Source organism: Pelodiscus sinensis, chromosome Z, assembly GCF_052426305.1.
Source record: "Pelodiscus sinensis isolate ZL-2025 chromosome Z, ASM5242630v1, whole genome shotgun sequence".
Taxonomy (NCBI): domain Eukaryota; kingdom Metazoa; phylum Chordata; order Testudines; family Trionychidae; genus Pelodiscus; species Pelodiscus sinensis.
Window position 1 is genome coordinate 9677029 of NC_143085.1, and position 18573 is coordinate 9695601.

The following is an 18573-nucleotide window of genomic DNA, read 5'->3' on the forward strand; positions in this document are numbered from 1 at the left end:
AAGAGCAGATTAGATAGACATCTATCAGGGATGGTCTACATGGTACTGGGTCCTGCCATAAGGGCAGGGCAGGACTCTACTCAATGACCTCTCAAGGTCCCTTCCAGTTCTAGGGTTCTATGGTTCTTTGACTCTAAAAGGCAACCAGCTGCAATGTATGCAGCCTGCTCAGGTGATGTGAGGGAGGTGCTTGGGAAGGCACGTGAGGCTGAGGGCTGAGGGCTGATGGAGAAATCCAGAGGGCTATGGGTGAAGGGTGGGTGGGGTGTGTCCTCTCGCAGGACATGGTGAAGATAAACCTGCTCAGCAGGCAGCAAAGTGTCCCTCACTTCCTGAAGTATGTGCCAGGGAGTACGAAGAGTGAAGAGCCCCATGTGCTGGGGGAGCGTTGGAGGACCCACCTAGTCTCCCTGGTCATAGTCCAGGAGCTCTCTAATTCTGGTGACTTCTGCAAGGACCAACCACTGGTGCAGCGAGGGGACTCCACCCCCTGCACACGAAGATGGGGATTGCATATCAGGGGCTCCGCGAGGAGGTTTACCCCCTGGTGGCTCCTAAGGACCTGGGTATCAAAATCAGCTTCCAGATCCAAAGGAGGGCCTGGTAGAAGGCCAGCAGCTTGGAGAGGTCTAATGGAAGACCTCTCAAATAAAGAAGCTGCAGGTTATATCACAGTCCTCAGAAAGCATGAGCCAATATACTCCATGCCAGACTACCTGCATCATATAGGAGCATCTTCAGGGCCTGGAGGTGGAAGACATGGACCCGCATGCGCAAAAACACCAGGGGAACATGAAGAACCCTGCAGATACCCAATGCAGTTCTGGCCAGAAGAACCATAGCATCAGCTGCTGGATATAGGCCAGGAAATCTGGGTTGGGTCCAGGGTGTTGAGTCGGTGCCAGAGCATCAACAGGACCAGCTGATTAAATACCAGAGCCTTATCACACAAGTAGAGGCACTGAAGCAGTCCCATCCACCTCCGCAAGGGTCACCCTGAAGGGTCACTGGCTGTATCTGCTGAGGAGGGACATGTCAGAGAACATTGCAGGTCAGAATTTAGGTGATTGGCAGGATTGTGTGTGTGCAGAGAGCACCTGTTTTCCTGCGGTATTTCTGGCAACAGCCATCATTGCCAGGCTTTGTTGAAAAGCAGATGGAGTTGTGAGTGCTTGTGTAGACAGAAATAGTATAAAGATTATTTTCATTTTTTTTCAGACATATAAAATATCTCATACAGAAGGCATCATGAACTCAACTTCAGAGTGAAGTTTGTTCTGTACTATATCTGAAATCTTAGGTAAAGTGTTATAGCAGGGGTGCCCAAACTTTTTTCAAAGAGGGCCAGATTTGATGAAGTGAACATGCGTGAGGGCCGACTATTTTGCCTGACATTCTTTGAACCATTAAAATTAAATGCAAATTAACTATTTTATGCAAAGTTTATTGCAAACGGCATACTTTTCATTTCGGCACATGGATGACAAATCTAAACAGGTGTTAAATCACTCTGCCTTTCATATCTGAAGGCCAGATGAAAAAAAATCCAGGAAGCTGAAATATATGTCAGGAACATTGTAAAGTACATTACATATTATTGGTAATAAAGGTTGTCTGTCAACTTTTAAGTTCAAAAATTATGAACAGGAACATAACACCAAGTATACATGTTGTGTCCAAATATATTTATAACTGATTTAGACCAACTGACATTAACTGAGATTTTTACAATGTATTCATCTCAATACATATGGATTCGTTGGGGGCCATAAAAGATAGATATTGCCAAATTACCTGTGGGGCTGTATTAAACCGGAACACGGGCCGCAATTGGCCCCCGGGCCGGACTTTGGACATGCCTGTGTTATAGCAAAGGATACTTTGTCGTTGAAGTTTGGCCAGGCTTTATGAACTTCATTTTGCCAAGGCAATGGACAGTGTTGGCATTCCTTTGTAAATTTGAGATGTCATCCCACTTATTTAGATTAAAACATTTGTTATGATTTTTATGGAATGAGTCAGAAATGAAATTGTGCTATAGGATTTGAACTCTCCATTTTTATATTGATAGTTGTGTTCATATGTTCACTTTCCTCCTATTGTTACTTCCACTGAAGATTAAAATTTGGAGTAGGATAAATAGGTATTAGAACAAAGATAATTACGGTGGCATTAAATGTAGTTGAGAAACAGAAAATGCAGCCTTGTCAGGGAATAGCTATAAACAGTGAAAGATTGCACTGATATAGTAAAATTGCAAAACAGAAGAATGGCTATATGTACAGTTTTTGTACAGTAATGTGACTGTGAGGAAGATAAGAATTTTATTAACAAATACATTGGTAGGTGAAAGCATTTGGTTGTGATATCGATACTCCTAAGGTAAATGACAAAACTTCTATTGACTTCAATAAGGAGTTACACTTTAAAGTATCAAAACTGGTTATAAGAGTTTCCCATCAGAAAATGTAATCCAGAATTATTGTTTTGGTAATTAGCCAAAGATGGTATTATGTCCATATTAATGATCTGTATGATGGGATAGATTGTAGGAATGTTAACTGGCATGTAATTGTGTAAATGTGTAACCACAGAACTTTTTATAGTTTACGCTTTTACATTCAAGGGGACAGGCAGGAGCCAGTACTTGTGGGGAGCCAGCTTTCAAATTGCTCTCCCCAAGCATTGGCTCCCTCCTGCGCCCCCCTGCGGTCTCTAATAAAGACCATGGGACAAGTGGCTCTGTGGGTGCCGATATGTGGGGAGCTGGCTTGAAAGCTGCTTCCTGTGTGTACCGGCTCCCTTCTGCCCCCATCCTCCTGCACTGTTATCTCTCTCTCAAAGGCAACAGCATGGAGGGGGTAGAGTGCAAGTGGCTCCCTCATGCTCCCCTGTGCTGCTGCCTCTGTGGGAGGTGAGAAAGCCCTGGCTAGGATGATTTATTTGGGATTGGTCCAGCTTTGAGCAGTAGGTTGGACTAGGTGACCTTCTGAGCTCTCTTCCGGTCTTAATCTTTTATTATTTTAAGGAATGCATATGAAAAGGTGTTTTAACTTGACCTGGCATTCATCATTAAATCATAGAGAAGAAACCTAATATCACTATATTCAATTTCTCTTCGGTATTATTTTCTCCCTAAATCTGCCACGATTAACAGCTAAAATTTTGAATTGCTGCTTTAATTTAAATGAGGATTCTAATATGTTGGTGATCTTGCCTTCCTGGAAAGAGCAAAGTCAAATATAGCTCTTATACAGCACTTTTTCATCAGTGGATCTGAAAGTGCTTTGCAATTGTCGAGAAAGAAAGCCTGTTTCGACAGATCCCTTATGCCTCCTGCAAGGCATAAGGGGCCATTTTTATGCAAATTGGGCAAGGGATATTTAAATCCCTGCCTCATTTGCAGTGTTGACCTGCCTAATCTGCATCCCTCTGCCGACAGAGGGATGCAGTCTAGAGATTCCCTCAGACGGAAAGGGAAAGAAAAAATCAAAGTATAGATACTTCCTTTTCAAAACCAAAACAACTATTCCTCTACATTTTTTCTTTAGAGGGGTCTTAATTGAAAACTGAGAAACTCCTGTTGAAGCAGATGTCATTTGACAATGCTGAATTCCCACAGTGCTAGAATCCAGAGATTTTTCCATTCAAAACTGATGCAATAGAGGCATGTGGCAAAGGGCATAACATTCCTGATGAGGGTGATCCCAAAATATTGTCCCTATAGGAAGATTGGGGATGCCATCACAGAGGACTTTAATAACTTCACCTAATAGCTCCATTGTCAACTGATGTGTGCTTAAACCACAATGTACAAAACCACAAGGACTTAAAAAGTAGCTTTCTGAGAAATATAAAGAATGCAACGTTTACATTGATAGTTAATCTGACAAAGATACCACTGTTGGTTAATATCCACAGATTTTATTAGGTTGTCAGCAAGAGCCAAGCCCAATACTTAGGTACCATTTTTGGCTGAAACCTTAGATACTACATAATAGAATAAAGTAATTGTTATAAAACATTCCAGAAGACTGTTCTTTGTGTAGAATATTAAATGGATAAAGCAAAGCAAATGATCACTACTCCAGTGAAACCTATGTCCTCATAAAAAGCTAAAAGCCCATTTTTTCCTTATTCATAAATAAAAGGTGCCAGAGGAAAGACTAATTTTATTCCAAAGCTAAAACCTTGGAGCAGAATACTAGGGGAAAGGGTGTCTCCATATTCAGGAATGGGATGAGCTTTTTTTTTTTGTTCAGCCCATCAGTTTGACTTTAGCCATTGAGGTCTAGGAGATAGGTATCCCACTTTTTAATAACATAGATCTCTTTGGTTTCAATCAAAATACAAAAGCAGGATATGACTCTGTATCTTCATATTTCTATGGATGTGTGTGTTTAAGTATGAATAACTCAAATATGTTTTATGAGAAATAGGGCATGTAACCTAACCTTAGAGAGCTTGTAATCCCCTGAATGTGTATATTCTATTTGTGTGCACATATCATTCTCGTATATGAAGTTAGATTTATGAAGTGTAATCCAATTTATATATCCAGATGTGCAAATGAAGGCCGTTAGCAGTACTCAGGGAACTTAATGCACTGGTGGTTAAGACAGTGTTCTACAAATAACCTTGTTTCTCTTTTTAGCTTGAATTCTGGTTGGTCCTACAAATTCATGTGACCACGGCTCCTGGTGCTGGAATCCATTTTGAATTTTATACTTGTCCTCAGGATTGGGGGAGAAATGAACAAAGACTTTCTGCCTTGGGGAAATTCTGTATAAGAAATAGGAATCAAACAATGGTTGTCTTGAGCTAACTTCACAGACTGCTCATTATCTTGAGAAATTACATGAAAAGATCTGGAAACATTAGGAACTCTGAGGATGGGGGTTGAGAGAATCTGCTAGGCCCACCTTACCTCTGGCCTGAGGTGAAGTTTACCTGAAATAAGAAGTAGGGAGAAAAATTATGACTTGTAACAACTTATCTTAGTTATTAGGCTTAGCTTGTGTGCTTTGTTTTATTTTACTTACTAATTTACTTTGATCTATCCGTTATCACTTGCAACCCTTTAAATCCTATACTTAATGAAATCTCTTTTGTTTATTATTAAACTAAGTATAAATAAATGTTATGTGGGGGACAGGGAACAACAGCTTGCATATCTTGCTTTAATTGCTAAAGGGGGCAAGAAACTTCTGAGCTCACTCTGCATAAACTTTATGCATAGTGATACAAATTTATTTGGCTTTTAGTCCTGTTGGGGCTGTGCACCAGGGTTCTCGTTGACATTCCTGAGCTAGAAAGTTACAGTGTAGTACAGTGGCAGTAAAGTCCTAAGTTTCCATAAGGAAGAGATAAAAATGATGACATGATGCCGTTACACCAATTATTATCTTCTTCTGGCACAAGAGCCTCTTCTGCAAAAATGGCAGCTCATTAGTTATGCAAATGAGGCTCGGTGATATTCCATGCTTAGCCTCATTTGCATACTTCTGATGCAAGAAGCTGCAAGTGTAGATATAGCCTTAATGTCCTATCTCAGAGCCCTTTGCAAATGTTAACCAAGTCTATTACGGAAATAATATTTATTGGCACAGATCTTGAAATGGAAGTCATGTAGCTCATATTGTGACCATAAAGCTCTTGCATTGTATTTTCTCCTGAAAAATTCACTATACTGTTTCATAAGAAGTGTTTAGGTACTGGTACCTAGGTGAGTAGTAAACCTTTCATAAACTTCAAGGTTTAAAAATGTTCTCTTGTTCTGGTTGGATCTTAGGCATGTCTTTGCTCTTAGAGAATACTGATGCATCCCCTTGATGTTCAGTGATTTTTAGGTGGCGATGTATAGAATCAGGAAAAAAAAACAGTGTTAGAATTTGAAACTTTGTCAATGTAAAAGTGTATGTAAATATAACTGAAGGTATTGGTCTTTTCTGTCCAACAATTCCATAGGAGTTTTATTAGAAACATTCTGAATATAGAGTAAGCCACATTAATTATTGCCTATATGATACATCCTACTGCTGTTTCAAGTGTACAGCCTGCATCATTTTAAAACAGTTTAGATGTTAATTTATTAATCATATGTAGCTTTAAAATCAGTTTGCATATCGAAGTGCTCTGCACAGCATATTCCTGTTAAATAGGGCTTAGAACAATGGAAAGCATTTGAAGCAACTTAGCCAATTCTTATTCTTTGGTGGGCAATTATTAGTCACTGGCAAACTTTCAGTTATTTTCCAACAGTGAAAATTAGATTTAACGCAAATATCAGTTATATATTAGAATCCATTGTATTTTTTATTACAAGGGTTAAACCATTTAGGCACAGATATACAGAGCTTCTGCACCTTAATGCTACAAAACATGCCTAGCTAAACTTCTATAACATACAGATGCATTGTTTAATCTCTATAATTTGTTTAATTTTTGGAAATAAAAACAGGATGTCTAGTAATTTCATTTCAAAAGAGAAGAACGTGGAAGAGCAAATCCATGTGACAGTGTACCAAGTCTCTTAAAGGTGAACTGAAAACCTTTTAAGCTGGTCAAGACCTAAAGGACAGTGGTTCCCAACCTTTTTTATAGCGCAGACTGGCAAACTCATTCAAAAACTTTTGGCGGACCGATGTAGAAACATTTGCATATTCCTTATGGAAGATAATTTTAAGCAGTCACATGTTATTTTATATTGCATCTGAATGCTTGCAACATGTGTTATTTTAACAGTTTTTTTTAATTATTATTCTCTACCCCTTCCCCCACAAGTATTTGCTTTCCACCTTAAAAAAAATCATACATAACACATCGCTAACTACCCAAAGTGTTTTTTAAAGCAGCCCAACAAGACTTGGGGCTGCTGCTAGACTGCAGGCTTTCCCAACCTGTGGGTTGGGACCCAAATATGGATCGCCATTACATTTCAAAAGTGTCGCTAAATGTCTCCCCAGGTGGCTCAGCCCTCCCTCCTCCCCCTGTTTTTGAATTGCCTTGGGTCACCAAGTCTTCCTGAATTGTCAAAATGGGTCCCCATCTGGAAAAGGTTGGGAACCGCTGCACTAAGGAGAAGGAAGGGGAAGGGGGAGGGGCTAGGGAATGGAGGGCTGCCCAGGTTGTTGGTTATTTTTAAGCAGCCCAACAAAACATGAGGCTGCCACTTGAGAAAGGGAAGGGGTGCTCTGCCCTCCTTCCCATCCTTACTCACCTCCCTTCCTCTTTATGTTCTCTTCACTACCAGCACGCTCCTGTGTGGACTTCGAGCAGGGAGCTTCTACTGCTGAGGGAGTGCCCTTCCCCAGCCAGGAAGCTCTTTGAGGGTAGGGCTCAACTAGCTGCTGCGCAGCCACGCTGCCACACAGCTTACAGAGAACCCCACCAAATCAATCATCAAGCCATAGGGTGTGGTCTGGCAGTGTGCTGCGGCCTGGCAGCCTGCCATTCACAGCCGGGCACCAGTCCGTGGACTGGTGTTTGAGAAGCACTGCTGTAGGAGATGCACAAAACTTGGAGCACTGGTTGATTACCTTGCTAGCATCCAAGGCAAAACAAAGATACTTATTTCTTGCTGTGCCTTATGTGTGAGGAGGGCATCAACTTTTTCTATCTACAGTGTGACAGTCTAGTTATGTTTTATCATTTGATGGCATAGTTATTAGTGCTGGTGCTAGATGGAAAGTGAAGTAAGTAAAGCAGTGGTGAATTGCAGAATAAGGCTAGATTAGATGAACATTTTTTTGTAATTTAAGTAAATTGATTGGTAATTAACATGTGTTTATTAACATAATTGTAAATGCTACATAGCCATGTGTTCCAGGAACACACACTCCATCTTAATGTGTTTGCAGGAAGTGGTACAGCAATGCCAAGGAGGAGAAATAAAGAATGAAAAAACTGTGCTACATTTCTGATTCATGCTGTGATATTAGATCTGTACTGTTTGTTTATAAATATCTTTTTGCAATTAATACATTTTCCCTAACCTCTTATTTTCTGTTGGTACTTACAAAGCTATAAAGATTGAACCTATGCTAAGTATACTATTATGTATTATAATGCAAATAGCTTCAAGAAATGAACTGCTCTTTAAAAGTTCTGATTCCTGCAGTAATATGTTTATTTTAATAGTCTAAACCAATGTTCCCTCTAATTTTTTCCATCCATGGGCAAAATAAATTTTGTTACATGCACCAATGCGTGTGCAGATGTGCTTACCAATAGAAAAACATGGTGCCAGCTGTGGGAGAGTCTGGGAGATCTACTAATTAGCTGGGTGGCATTTGAATCTCTCCTGGGCAGCAGCCCAAGTGCTCATCTTACAAGGAACACTGGTTTAAATCTTCCCCAAACTGCATAACATTCTGACATTTTGCATATTTTTACAGTGGTGGAGGAAGGACTGTGGGAGAATGGGCTTTCCTATGAGTGTAGGACATTGCTCTTCAAAGCAATCCACAACCTGCTGGAAAGGTAAGAGAAACTATCTCCCCTTCAAGTGTTTCATTCAGCTACATAAAATAATATTAACCATGTTAAGGCACCATTGAGAAAATACTGCAAAAATCCTTTTCTTAAAACATGTTTTTGGGCAAAACCCTTTGTTTGACAACTGAGCTAGGCACTAGAGAAATCTGCACAGAAATCCATTTTCAGTTTAGGACTAAGAATGACAACAGTGGATCTACTCTCTGAACACTACTTCAGTCTTTTTTTATTTGACACTACTGCCTGTGATACTTTGAGAGGGAGGAAAGGTGGGAATGGTTCATGAAATCATTTGTCTAGTCCCCTACTCTCCTATAAAGAAAGATGATGTATGAAGTAGATAAGCCGGTGTGACCTGTTTTAAAAACGAGTAGTCCTGCAGCGCCCTAGAGACAAACAAAACATGTAGATGGCATAATGAGTTTTCGTGGGCGCAACACACTGGGTTTTTGAAAATCTGCCCTTTTTTCACAGTGGAATCAGGTCAACTTTTATGCACCTGAGAACCTCCATACCTGGGAGTGGCAGGATTTGCCTATTACACTGGTCTACAATTTTTTAGAAGTCGTCTGCTTCAGAGATAAAATGTGCTATTTATTATGTATTTTGATGTGCTGAATTCAAATATGACAATTAAAACAACTGATTGGCTACTGTTTCCAAGATATTTAAGTTTTTACATTTTACGTCTATGTATATTGTGTAGATAGTAGAGTTTTAATCATAAATTGTAAACCTAGGTCTTTTCATGTGTTTATGGTTGCTTTACATCAGTGGTCCCCAATGTGGTGCCCGCGGGCACTATGGCATCCGCTGGGCCATTTATGTGTGCCCGCTGAACAATTTGGGCCGACCCTGCCCCAGGCGCATGGCACATATGCTGTGACAGCCCCAGGCGTGTGGCTCGTGGGTGGCCCCTGTCTTAGGGTCGCGGCACATTTTGGCCCTGGGCGCGCAGTGCATGTGCGGCCCCGTGGGCGCGCGGCCCGTGCATGGCCCCGCCCCTGGGCGCCCGAAAGGATTTACATGATAATATTTCACCTGTCCTGTTTATGTAACACTTTAAAAATCAGCAAAAGGGTTATATAAATAAAATTTATTATGAAACAAAAGGCAAAAAACTATTATGTACATAGTTTAGTCCTATTCAGTGTCTACTCAGCGCTTCTTGGCTTGTCTCTTGTATTCATTAAATGGAGCATCTCTTGTCACTGTCCAGCAATAGTCTGCAAGCATTGCCATTATGCAGCAAAACAGCTTTAAGACTCGTCTTCGATGAATCAATGAACAGTCTCCACTCATCTGGATCGTGAACAATGTTGAGGGCTGCCATCACACCATCGATATTGTTGCAGGCTACAAGATCACCTTCCATGAAGAAGAATGGGACAAGATCCTTTTGACGGTCACGGAACATGGAAACCCCAACATCACCTGCCAGGAGATTCCACTGCTGTAGTCTGAAGCCCAACAGCTCTTCCTTACTCTTGGGTAGTTCTAAATCCCTGACAAGGTCATTCACCTTGTGTTATGAGGTGTGGTTCAGAGGATGGGAGAAAATGTGGGTCCTGTGACATTGATGGTTCAGGACCAGAAGTTTCATCCTCTTCCTCATCTGACTCAAGTGAGAATGATTCTGGTGCATCAGGAACCGGCAGTCCTTCTCCATGGGGTACTGGGCATATAGCTGATGGAATGTTTGGATAATGCACAGTCCACTTTTTCTTCTTTGACACACCTTTCCCAACTGGCTTCTCTTCACTCCTGCCCGGCTGCCCTGCACTCAGCCCGGGAAGCTTGCTCCAGCACAGCTGGAGCTAGGCGCAGCCTCCCTGGGCTGAGCGCAGGGCAGGTGGGCTGGAGGGAAGAGAAGCGGCTGCCCGGCCAGCTGGCCATGGTGCTCAGCCAAGATGCACCACGCTCCATGTGGGCTGGCGCAGAGGATAAGCTGCCTGGCCAGCTGGCTGTGGCGTTAAGCCCGGAGGAGGCTGAACCACACTCCAGCTGATCGGGTGGCTTCCCCTCTGCGCCTGCCCACATGAAGCTTAGTGCACCCTGGCTGAGCGCCATGGCCAGCTGCTCCCTGCTCCCCTCTGCAGAAACCTGTCCTGGCACCCAGCCCCCACTGGCACCCTGTTCCCTGCCCCAGAACCCACTAGCACCCCTCCCCAGTACTGTGTCCCCTGCTCCCAAATGACTTTTCTATGGGTCAGTGACTCCTGACTGAAGGCAGGTTCCCTGCCATTCTCATAAATAAAGACAATGCAGAAACTTTTTGTGTTTAACATAGTATTTTATTTAAAAATGAAGCCTGGCCAACAAACCCCCCATTGGGGCCAAGCCCCCATCTGGCCACAACCACTCCTGGATTTCCCTTTCCCCAGACCCTAGAACTGAGCTTATCAAACACTGGAACCTCCTGCCCTGAGCCCCTCACACACCCCAACCCAAATTCCTGCACTCTCACATCCACAAGCCTGTGGCTTGCTTAGTATCCCAACACTGCCCAGCCTGGAGCCCCCTCCCCGAGCCAGTGTCCTCTTCTCCACCTCCTCCTGCATCCAGATTTCCTCCCAGAGTTTGTACCTCTCACCCCTTCCCATACCCAAATCCCTCATTCTCACCCCAGAGACTACACATCCTGTCTCAACACAGCAAGGGTTCAGCTAGACTGCAGGAGTTTTTCAGGATTCTGGAGATATCCCAGAAAAACTCTTCTGCATCCAGGGTTGCGTTTGTTCTTCCGCTTTTTTAGAGGAAGAGCAAACAGGCTCTTTCGGTCACCCCTATAGTCCTCTTTCCACCAGGAATAAGGAGGCTTCCAAAAGAAGGGTTTTTTTTCTGACATTTGGTCCAGTCTAGACAGGCCAAATGTTGGAAAAACCTCTTCCCATAGAAGAATAATAAAAAAAAAGCAGCAGTATAAGGATTGGGGATAGCAAGTGATGGAGAGGGGGAGAATAGAGATGGCGGGGCTTCAAAGAAGGGGCGGGGCTTCAAGGAAGCAGCAGGGCAGTAGATCTTGGCTTGGTCTGTCATTTAAAAAGTGATCTTGGGTGTAAAAAGATTGAAGACCACTGGTCTAAATCTTCAGCATTAAGAAAGCAAGATCTAAGGATATGTCTAAACTACAAGCACTACAGTAGCATAGCTGCTAGATGAGCAGTATCTGATGCTGTAGAAAACCTGACTCATCCAGAAGTGGTATCTAGGCCTTCTGTTGACATAGTGGTGTCTATACTGGGGCTTAAGTTGGCTTAATTTGTTTCTCAGGGGTATACATTTTTCACAGCCCTGATGATGAGCTAGGTTGACCTAAGTTTTAGGTGTAAATCAGGCCTAAGTATTTGTATTCTATATTGTAGGCACCAGGAGAGGGGGACACTGAACATGCTGTTCCTAGTGGTGTGTAAGGTATAAATACAGCTCTGATTCCAGCTATAAGCCAAGGGCAGCTGTTCCCAACACTGGAATAAGAGGGGAAACCCCACTGTAGAAACCCCCCCCCTCCGGCTTGGGAAGGGTGAAGAAATCTAAACTAAGGATCTAAAATTCCTGACCCAAGAGCAGTTGCACAATACATCTTGGGCACCACTGCTGGAACGAGAGTCCCTGCGGCCTGGGAGAATTTGTCAGAATCAGGAAATGGGTTACAGGATAGGGAGCACTTGATGGATTACCTGTTATGCTCATTTCCTCTGGGGCACCTGACATTGGCCACTGCCAGAAGACAGGATACTGTGCTAGATGGACCTGTGGTGTGACGCAGCATAGCTGTTCTTATGTACCCTTCCCCCAAGTCAAGTCCCTGCTCCACTTCTTCCCACCCTGCTCCTTTCTCCTCCCTCCTTCCCAATGCACCCCTTCCTTCAAGCCCTTTCCTCCCAATGGATACAGTCTCAGGGATTACTGAGGGGGCGTGGCGAGGGTCAGCAGCAAGAGTTAGCTCCCTCACCCCAGGGAAGCAGAGATGCAGCAGCTTCTTCACCATGCTTCCATGATATCTCAGACCAGCCCGGCCACTCTGCTTCTCTGGATACACTTCCCCTGGGCCACAGGGACATGTCATCAGTGGCATGGTGCTAGCAGCTAGAAGCCACTCTAGCCCCACCATAGTGCCAGTGGTAGTGGCAAAGAGTGCCATGGGTTTTTAAATCGCCTAGGGGCAGTAGGTGAGGCTAGGGGTGTGCAAGGGATCGGTGGGCATAGTTTCCAGACCTGCAGACATGGGAGAATACTCAGAGGCTCCTACTTCACCTGAGCAGTGTTAGAGGGGGGTGGGCACTGGCTTGTTAGGAGGGTTTGAGGATTGGCATTGTCCCTATGGTAAAGTGAGTGTGAGACCCCTTCTCTAAGCAGAGGTGAAGTTGTGGACTATAGACGGATGTCATTGAAGGGAGGAGAGTGAGGGTTGATGGGAAAGGGGGATTGTACTCATGGTAGATTCTAAATGGATGGGGTAATTGCTGGGAAGGTGAACTGAGAGCAATGGGAACGGTTATTGAACTGATAAGTCGGTGATGATGAGGTCTGGGGGACTGAACCTACAAGGAACCGAATAGAGAAGGGTTGGATGTGGCCTGGAGGACAAGTTTAATTGCTGGGCAGGAGATGGGCAGATGTGGGGATGAGACCTTTTGCAGCAGGGGCCAAAAATCTCCTTATCCAGTATATGGGAGAGTGAGCAACACAAATAATCACATGGATAAACCCTGGAGGTATGCAGGGGGAGTTAAAAAAAATCAGAAGACTGACACTAAAAATAAAAATTAATCTTTTTTTAGAATGTTGAGTTTTGGGCCAGTTTCATGATTTTAGAGCATAAGAACACCATTCTGGGTCAGACCACAGGTCCATCTAGCTCAGTATCTTGTCTTTCAACAGTGGCCAATGCCAGATGCCCAAGAAGGGAGTGAACAAAACATGGAATCATCAAGCAATCCCTTTCCGTCACCCATTCCTACCCATCCTGGCTAATAACTCATTGATGGACCTAACTTCCATGAATTTGTCTAGTTCTTTCTTGAATCCTGTTAAAGTCCTGGTCTTCATAACCTCTTCTGGCAAGGAGTTCCAAAAGCTGACCATGCGCTGTGTGAAGGAGAACTTCCTTTTGTTTGTTTTAAACCTGCTGCCTATTAATTTAATTTGGTGACCCCTAATTGTTATGTTATGGGAACAAGTAAATGACTTTTCCTTATTCACTTTTTCATTTTAGAGTGTCTGACTTATGATTTTTGATCTTTTGAAGATAACAGTACTGGAATCTTGACTTTTTAAATTTGAGAATGCCCCATTAATAAGTTACATGATAATATTATAGATATCATCTTATGTCTTGTCAACACTAGAGAAGTTTTATAAAAAATTCTATATCTGTTCAGTTGCACAGCTGTTAGCAATGTGGAGTTTAAGTGCAGGCAGGTCTCTGCACTCTCAGCTGTTTTCAACTGTATGTTAATTAGATTTACTGTAAGCAAGTTTAATTGATACGCTGCTGAAAATAGTTTCCAAAGCAAAAGAGCGGTCCACAGTTGGGCTTCTAATGGTACTAACACAAGTGTGGCTGAACTGTTGTTAGCAACAGCAGGAACTGTTTGTAAGAATTCTTTAGTGTAGAGAAAGATTTTTACTCTCTGCATTTTCCTCTTATTTTGTCTTCCCAAACCTCTTTTGTGTATATTCAAGATAAGGTGACTAATTTGTTTGTTCTGTTCCATTTATTAAAATTTATGCATTAAAAATTTAAGCAGCTTTTAATTGATGCATCTCTGTGTCAGTTTAACAGCTTGTTGGGGACAGATTTATTTTCTTTCTGTCTTTAAAATAATGGAATAGTTTACTCTCTAGGCTGTTTGTTTTTAATTGATCTTGAACCGTATCTCTGGACTTTCTTTTGTACTTTATCTCTTCCTTTTTCATTTACTGTTGCTTTTTCATTATGGTCTCCGAGTTGAGATGCAGCATATAAGTGTTGATTTTGTGGGCACTATGAAAACTCAGAGCTCACTTATTCCAGTTCCACTAAGCAAATTGATAGTGTTCATGAGCATATTTACTTGTGGAGACAGGGGGTTAAATAATGGTAAACATGGAATTGAGTACCTGAGAAAGTAACATGTCTGAAGCAAAACTAGATTACACAAACTAGCTTGTTTTAAGACCATAAGAACAGCATAGTGGGTCAGACCAAAGGTCCATCTAGCCCAGTATCCTGTCTTTCAATAGTGGCCAATTCCAGATGCCCCAGAGGGAGTGAACAGAACAGGGAATCAGCAAGCTATCCCTCTCCTGTCATCCATTTCCAGACCCTTATAAACAGAGAAAGGGACACCATTCCTACCCATCCTGGCCAATAAGTATTGATGGGCCTAACCTCCATGAATTTATCTAGTTCTTTCTTGAATCCTGCTAAATCTTCACAACCTCCTTTGGCAAGGAGTTCCACAGGCTGACTATGTGCTGTATGAAGAAAAACTTTCTTTTGTTTATTTTTAAATCTGCTACCTATTAATTTCATTTGGTAATCCCTACTTCTTATGTAATGAGAACAAGTAAATAATTTTTCCTTATTCACTTTCTCCATAACTGTCATGATTTTATACACTTCTGTCATATGCCTCCTTGGTCTCCTCTTTTCTAAGCTGAAAAGTCCCGTCTTTTTAACCTTTTTTCATATGGCACCCGCTCCAGACCCCTAATAATTTTTGTTGCCCTTTTCTGAACCTTTTCCAATACCAATATATCTTTTTTTGAGATGAGGCGCCCATATCTGTACACAGTATTCAAGATGTGGGCATACCCTGGATTTATATACAGGCAATAAGATATTCTCTGACTTATATTCTCTACCCCTTTTTTAATAATTCGTAACATTCTGTTTGCTTTTTTGCATTCCTTCTGCTGCACACTGAGTGGATGTTTTTAGAGAGCTATCCACAATGACTTCGAGATCTCTCTCTTGAGTGGTCATAGCTAAATTAATCGCCATCATTTTGTATGTTTAGTTGGGATCACTTTTTCCAATGTGCATTACTTTGCATTTATCAACATTTAAAATTCATTTTCCATTTTGTTGCCAAGTCACCTAGTTCTGTAAAATCCTTTTGAAGCTCTTCACATTCTGTTTTGTTCTTAATTATTTTGATCAGTTTAGTCTCATCTGCAAAATTTGCCACCTTACTCTTTACCAGTGTTCCCTCTAACATTTTCTATTCTTAGTCGGGTTGAATTGTCTTTTGAGCAGGTTGAAATTTATTTTATTCAACACCAATATTGAAGGAGTGTGTGGCTATGAACCACCAATAAAAACAAACAAAAAAATCTATATCTCTATCGATAAATAGTAGTCCATATGTGTGGAAGAAAATATATTAAAACAAGGGCTAACATACCCAGAAACATATTATCCACACATAGCTCATTCTTAAAATGCTATATAAATCTGTGTGTCAACCAGGAATAGTATTTGCTTATAGAGCATGCTCATACAATATTTACTGACACTGGATAGGAGAGTAAAAGTCATTCACTAACTCTTATACAGTTTCTCTGGGGACAGATAAAAGTTTTCCCAGTTTGAAATCTTCACCTTTTGTATATCACTAACTCAAAGACTAGAAACCCCAGAACAAATTAACACATGACGTCAGGGTTTGTTGACAGATGCATGTTTCAAAGAGCTTGCAAATCATCCTACAAAACAACTATTTTCATGCCTAACACCTGCCGCTTCTGACTCATAAGAGTCAGAACTCTACCACATGTGAAGATCTGGCCTTAATGCAATACAGTTCACCATGTATTAATTATTAAAATAGGGTTTTAAAAACATAATTAAAATCAGAGTTTTAGATCTCTAAAACACTCCAAAAAATCTGTTAAAAGAATCTTTTTTTCTTTCTTACCTTAAGCCATTAACACCCATGGAAACTTTGTTTGAAATATAATCCTGCAAATGTACTGGCAACCTTTCCATGCAGCCTGATGTCTCCCGTCTCCCCCAACCCAGACAGACAGAGAGGACTATAGCAAGTGAGTCAGGGGGACATTCCAAATAAACTCCACCTCACTGCACAGGTGCCAACATCCATCCACCCACCCTTTTCCCCATACCTACACTTATGCAATCTGCTCCCCTCTCCGCCCACCCCGCCCCCGCCCCCAGCCCAGCAGAGGGCTGGGATAAAATCCTGCTTCTCAACTTGCTGGCACCAGCAGTCTAGCTGGGAGTTGGGACAGGACATATAGGGTATGTCTAAACTACATCCCTCTGTTGAAAGAGGGATGTGAATTAGGCAAATCATAAGCACAAATGAAGCGGGGATTAAAATATCCCACGCTTCAGTTGCATAATCACATCTCAGCGGTCTTTCAAAAAAGGTTATTTTGAAAGTGAAAGCACGGTCTAGACGTGGTTCTTTAAAAAAACAAAAACCAACAACCCTTTTTTGAAAGATCCCGTACTCCTCAAAAAGTAAGTACAAACTCTCTACTCCTCCCTAAGACACACAGCAGAAACTCCTCCTTGCTTCCACCTCACCCCAATGTCATAGAATCATAGAATCCTAGGGCTGGAAGAGACCTCAGGAGGCCATTGAGTCTAGCCCCCTGCCCAAAACAGGACCAATCCCAACTAAATCAACCCAGCCAGGGCTTTGTCATGCCAGGACTTAAAAACCTCTAGGGAAGGAAATTTCACCACCTCCCTAGGTAACCCATTCCACTACTGCACCAGCACCCACCCACCCACCCCCTTTTCTCCCACATACCCCGTACAATCAGCTTTCACCTCTCCTCCAATTCTTCCCAGCTAATTACTCCCTCCTCCTCTGCCTCTCCCTAAACGCTCCTGCTCTACAGCATTCCCCCACCCAGCCACTTATTCATGCCTTTCCTCCTCCTTATCTACCCTCCTTACCTGCTCTTGGAGCCCCTCTATCTGAAGCAGGCTGCTCCATTTGAAACTGCTCAGGCAGCCCCTCCCCAGACAGTCAGCTGAGCTCCCTGCCTGCATGGGAACCTCTGACTGGGGCTCAACAAATAGCTGCATGATTGCACAGCTTGCAGGGAGCTTAGGTGGAGGCCAGTTCTAGACCTCAGTAGGCTAAATAGCTTTATCCAGAATTACAGGTCAAGATGATCACACTAGGAACTATAACAGCCGTGGCCAACCCACGGCTCTTGAAGCCGCCCCTGCACCCTTGAGAATGGCTCCCGCCTCCTGGCTCTCCTGTGCTCACTGGGGCAGGGGGAGCCGTCTGGTGCTTCCAATATGGTGGTGGCCGGTGGGAGCCTGCTGAGGCCAAAAAGCAGAAAAACATGCTGCTCGTGCTTCTTAAAGGGTCAGGCTTTTTTAAAAAAAATTCTCTACAACTTTGCCCTGGCTCTTCACGCTGGATCCACTAATATCTTGGCTCTTCGTCCAGAACGGGTTGGCCACCCCGGAAATATAATATCAGCAATGGAAGAGGGAAACTGGTTCTAATATTGAGTACTACCCTTCGGTCTCTCCATTGTACCCCACGTTTTCTCCAAGATGCTTTCAGATGTCTGCTTAATCAAGGATACTTCCTGACAACTGACTTTTACCACGTTCACTACAGTGCGAGACCTCTTCACATGTCTCAGACTATTAATAAACTTCCAAAAATCCACATTGGAGCCTACATAGTAAATTGAATTCATAAGAGCCTTATTAGACTCCATCAGAGCCAGGGTCATAGTACATCATCTTCATCTCAGAACCCTCTCTGATCTCATCAACTCCATCCTCCACAGCCTACTTACAATCGTGTACACATGTCTGCAAATGTTGGGCTACTTGGCAGCCATCACTTATTTGGTGCAATTCGCTACACGTGCAGTGCCTCCAAGGCTGGCTCATTGGCAACAGTGTGTACACTTGCCTAGCATAGCTTAAATAAATGAGTATCACTCCGTCCTCTAGGCCTCACCTCCTTCGCTAGTAGACACAGCCTCTCAACCTGCTAAACGGCGTCCCCTTTCAACAACACAGCCAATCTCGCATGATCATCACTGACACCTCCATTATCGGTTGGGCCATTCACTTGCATC

General features: G+C 42.7%; 1 protein-coding gene across 1 annotated transcript in view; it reads left to right on the plus strand.

The window, feature by feature from the left end:
* The window catches only part of MED13L (mediator complex subunit 13L), a 371515-nt gene that overhangs the window by 115664 nt on the left and 237278 nt on the right, over positions 1 to 18573 (plus strand). The window contains exon 3 of the mRNA XM_075898187.2: positions 8397 to 8481. Coding sequence (XP_075754302.2) covers positions 8397 to 8481 — 85 coding nt within the window. The remainder of the gene's footprint in view (positions 1 to 8396; positions 8482 to 18573) is intronic.